This window comes from Nicotiana sylvestris, chromosome 7 (assembly GCF_000393655.2).
Source record: "Nicotiana sylvestris chromosome 7, ASM39365v2, whole genome shotgun sequence".
Taxonomy (NCBI): domain Eukaryota; kingdom Viridiplantae; phylum Streptophyta; class Magnoliopsida; order Solanales; family Solanaceae; genus Nicotiana; species Nicotiana sylvestris.
In genome coordinates, this window is record NC_091063.1 from 78544081 (window position 1) to 78548962 (window position 4882).

A 4882-nucleotide genomic window follows, 5' to 3' on the forward strand; every position below is an offset into this window, starting at 1 on the left:
CAAGGTTCCTAAAATTCATCCCCGGGCCCACATGCCCGGATTTCGAAAGTTTTTGAAGAAAGTTGTTACTCATAACCTAAGGATCAAGAATATACGATTTCTTCTACATTCTTTAACAAATTTCGTGGTTAAATAACTTACCTCGCAATTAAGAGGCTCGAACCCTCAGAATGCTAGAAACAACACTAAATCTAAAAATCACACCCTAAAACCAATTGAATCAACCTTATGAACTTCAAATTCTTCAATCTACTACCAACGTGCAGAAACATACTTATACTACTTAGATTGACACCAAATTTGCATGCAAGTCTTAAATGATAATACAGAGCTATTCCCGATCTCAGAATTGTGTTCGGACCTCGATATAACAAAACCCGCTCCCAACCATATTTAAAGAACTTCAAAATCCTTAAGGAATCAACTTTCACTATCAGGCACCAAAATGCTACCGGGTCATTCAAAACCCGATCCGGACATATTCCCAAGTCTGAATTATCATACGAACCTGTTGGAATCTTTAAATCCTGATTCTGAGGTCGTTTACTCAAAGCGTTCACCGAAGTCAAACTTGGCCTTTTAAGTCAATCTTAAGGAACTAAGTGTTCTAATTTCAACCCAAACTCTTCCAAGTCCCGAACCAACCATCCCCGCAAGTCATAAATCAGTAAAAGAAAGTACGAAAAGTCTTATTTAGGGGAACGGGGTTCTAGAAAGCAAAACAACTAGTTGGGTCGTTACATTCTCTACCTATTAAACAAACATTCGTCCTCTAACGGGTTCAGATTTATACTTGAAGTGCTAAATAAGCATGGATATCTTCTCCGCATGTCCTCCTCGAACTCCCAGGTCGTCTCCTCGACTTGTTGGCCTCTCCACTGGACCTTTACCGCAGAAATCCTATTGGATCTCAACTGGTGATCCTATCTATCAACAATGGCAACTGGCTCCTCCACATAATCCAAGCTCTCATCTAGATGAATAGTACTGAAGTATAACACATGAGACAAGCCAGCATGATACCTCCAAAGAATAGACATGTGAAAAACTAGATGAACCCCTGACAGCTGGGAGGCAAAGCAAGCTCATAAGCAATCTCCCGAACTCGCCTCAACACCTCAAATGATCCTATAAACCTTGGGCTCAACTTGCCCTTCTTCCCAAATCTTATAATACCCTTCATCGGCGAGATTTTCAATAGAACCTTTTCACCGACCATGAATGATACATCATGCGCCTTCTGATCCGCGTAACACATCTGTTTGGACTGTGTTGTGCAAAGTCTCTCCTGGATCATCTTTACCTTTTCCAAGGCATCATTCACCAAATCCGTACCATACAACTTAGCCTCACCAGGCTCAAACCACCCGATAGGGGAATGACATCGTCGACCATATAAAGCCTCAAATCCATCTCGATTGGACTGATAATTGTTGTTGTATGAAAACTCGGCCAAAGGCAAGAACTGATCCCACTGCCCTCCATAGTAAATCACACAGGCTCTAAGAATGTCCTCCAGAATCTGAACTGTCCGCTCTGACTGCCCGTCGGTCTGCGGGTGAAATGTTGTGCTAAGCTCTACACGAGTACCCAACTCACTCTGTACGGCCCTCCAAAAATGGGTAGTGAACTGAGGGCCTCTATCTGATAGGATGGAAATAGGCACACCGTGCAACCGAACTATCTCCCAAATGTAGATCTGAGCCAACCTCTCTAAAGTATAAGTAGTCACAACTGGAATGAAGTATGGCAACTTGGAGAACCTATCGACAATGACCTAAACTACATCAAACTTCCGCAATGTCTGCGGCAACCCAACAACGAAGTCCATAGTAATGTGCTCCTACTTCCACTCAGGTATAGGCATCTGCTGAAGTAAGCCACCTGGCCTCCGGTGCCCATACTTAACCTGCTGGCAATTCAAGCACCTAGCCACATACTCAACTATGTCTTTCTCTGCCGCTACCAATAATGCTGCCTCAGGTCACGATACATCTTTGTAGAACCTGGATGAATAGAATACCATGAACTGTGTGCCTTTTTTAGAATCCTCTCCTTTAAGCCATCGATATTAGGAACACATAGGCGACTCTGGAGTCATAGAATACCATCCTAGCTAATAGAAACTTCCTTGGCACTACCATGTAGAACTGTCTCTCTAAGGATTGCCAAATGCGGATCATCGAATTGCCGAGCCTTGATTTGCCCCAATAATGAAGACTGAGAAACAACACATGCAAAGACTCGGCTGGGCTCTGAAATGTCAAACCTCACAAGTCAGTTAGCCATGGACTGGATGTCCAAAGCTATCGATCTCTCCTTCGCTGAGATGTATGCCAAGCTACCCATACACTCTGCCTTCCTGCTTAAGGCATCCGCGAGCACGTTTGCCTTTCCCGGATGATAAAGAATGGTGTTGTCATAATTCCTCTGTAACTCAAGCCATCTACGCTGCCTCAAATTGAGATCCCTCTACTTGAACAAATGTTGTAAGCTGCGATGATCGATATAAACCTCATATGACACCCCATACAGATAATGCCTCCATATCTTAAGAGCATGAACAATCGCTTCTAACTCTAGAACATGCACAGGGTAATTCTTTCCATGAATCTTCAGCTGACGCGAAGCATATGCAATAACTTGCCCCTCCTGCATCAATACACAACCCAAGCCAATGTGTGAAGCGTCGCAATACACCATATACATCCTTGAACCGGAAGGCAACACTAGAACCAGTGTTGTAGTTAAGACTGTCTTGAGCTTCTGGAAGCTCGCCTCACAATCATCGGACCAATAGAAAGGAGAACCCTTCTAGGTCAATCTAGTCAAATGTGATGCAATGGATGAAACGCCCTGCACAAATTGGCGGTAATAACCTGCTAACCCTAGGAAAATCCTGATCTCAGTCACTGAAGTAGGACGTGGCCAACTCTGAACTGCCTCAATCTTCTTGAGATCCACCTTAATACCCTCTCCTGATGCAATATACCCCAAGAATGCTACTAACTCTAGCCAAAACTCACACTTGGAGAACATAACATATAGCTTCTGCTCTCGCAATGTTTAAAGCACTACTCTCAAATGCGGCTCTTGCTCCCCCAGGCTACGTGAGTAAATCAATATGTCATTAATGAAGACAAGAACAAAGAAATCAATATAAGGCCTGAACACCCTACTCATCAAGTCCATAAACATCGCTGGGGCATTAATCAAGTTGAAGGACATCACCAGAAACTCATAATAGCCATATTTAAAACGGAAGACAGTCTTCGAAACATTTGAGTCCCGAATCGTCAGCTGATGATACCCCAATCTTAAGTAGATCTTAGAGAACACCCTAGCACCCTGCAATTGGTCGAATAAATCATCAATGTACGGCAGCGGGTACTTGTTCTTGATGGTAGCCTTGTTCAATTGGCGGTAATCAGTACACATCTACATAGTCCTATCCTTCTTCTTCACACACAACATTGGTGCACCCCAAGGTGACACACTCGGTCTCACAAACCCCTTTGCTTACAACTCCTCAAGCTGCTCCTTCAACTCCTTCAACTCTTTCGGATCCATACGGTAAGGTGGGATAGATATAGGTTGGGTTCCTGGAGCCAAATCAATACAGAAATCGATATCACGATCCAGTGGCATGCCAGGAAGGTCAGAAAGGAACACATCGACGAACTCCCGAACTACTGAAACTGAATCAATCATCGGAGACTCTACGGTGGTGTCCCGGACATAAGCTAGATAAGGCAAACAACCCTTCTCGGCCATCTGTCGAGCCTTCAGAAAAACGATAACCTGACTAGCTGTACTAACTGAGGAACCCTTCCACTCAAACCTTGCCAACTTTGGCATTGCTAAAGTAACAGTCTTGGCATGGCAATCTAGGATAACGTGGTATAGGGATAACCAATCCATGCCCAAGATGACCTCAAAATCGGTCATATCAGGCAATATGAGGTCTGCTCTAGTCTCAAAGCCACAGAATGTGACCACACAGGAATGATAGATCCGATCCACAACCACTGAATCACCTACATGAGTGGACACATGAACCGGAGTACCCAAGGACTTACGAGAAATATCCAGAAAATGAGCAAATAGAGATGATACATATGAATAGGTAGACCTTGGATAAAATAACACTGAAACATACCTACCGCAGACGGAAATAATACTTATGATAACGGTTTCTGAGATCAATGCATTTGGTCTGTCCAGAAATGCATAAAATCTGGCTAGAGCGCCGGCTACCTAGCCTCCACCTAACTAAGCAGTAGTTGGCTGACCTCTCCCTGCATGTCTCCACCTCTAGGACGGCCCCTACCGGCCTACCCTCCGTATCTGGGCGGCTGGGTAACCGATGTTGTAATCATGGACTGTTGACCCTGCTGCACCGCCTTGCCCCGAAGTGTGGGGAAGTATCTCCTTATATGAATAAGGTCTTTGTACTAGAAACAACCCATCGGTGCAGTGAATTGATGCCCTAATGTATGACCCTGATGGCCTGTAGACCCACTGGAAAAAGCTTGAATAGTCAATGGATAGTATGAACACTCTACTATATCATTGAAGTAGGAGCCGGAAGAACCTTGGGGACTTGAATACCCACTGGAAGAACCTTGGATGCCTGGCGGGCAGTAAGAACTCTTTGGTATGGCATTAAAATAGGGGGGCGCTAGAGCACCTCGAAGAGGTGGTGGTGCTGAATCACCTCTAAACTCTCTAGAGAATAGAGCCCTCTTGTCCTGCTGCTTCTTCTCTCTACATCTCAGACGGTAGCCCTCAATACTCTGAGCAATATCCACTACCAGCTGATAAAGAGTCCTCATCTTAACCTCCTGGTCCATGTAGGCCCTAATTCCAGATTGCAACCCTA

At 44.5% G+C, this 4882-nt stretch overlaps 1 protein-coding gene across 1 annotated transcript; it reads right to left on the bottom strand.

Annotated features, from left to right (window-relative positions):
* Positions 1-923: 923 nt before the first annotated feature.
* LOC138873353 (uncharacterized) lies at positions 924-3438 on the bottom strand. Its single transcript, XM_070151816.1, has 4 exons — positions 3111-3438; positions 2888-2978; positions 1205-1763; positions 924-1067 (listed from the first exon to the last, which is right to left on the bottom strand). The coding sequence occupies exons 1-4, from the start codon at positions 3436-3438 to the stop codon at positions 924-926; spliced, it is 1122 nt and encodes a 373-aa protein (XP_070007917.1).
* Between the last annotated feature and the right edge of the window lie 1444 nt (positions 3439-4882).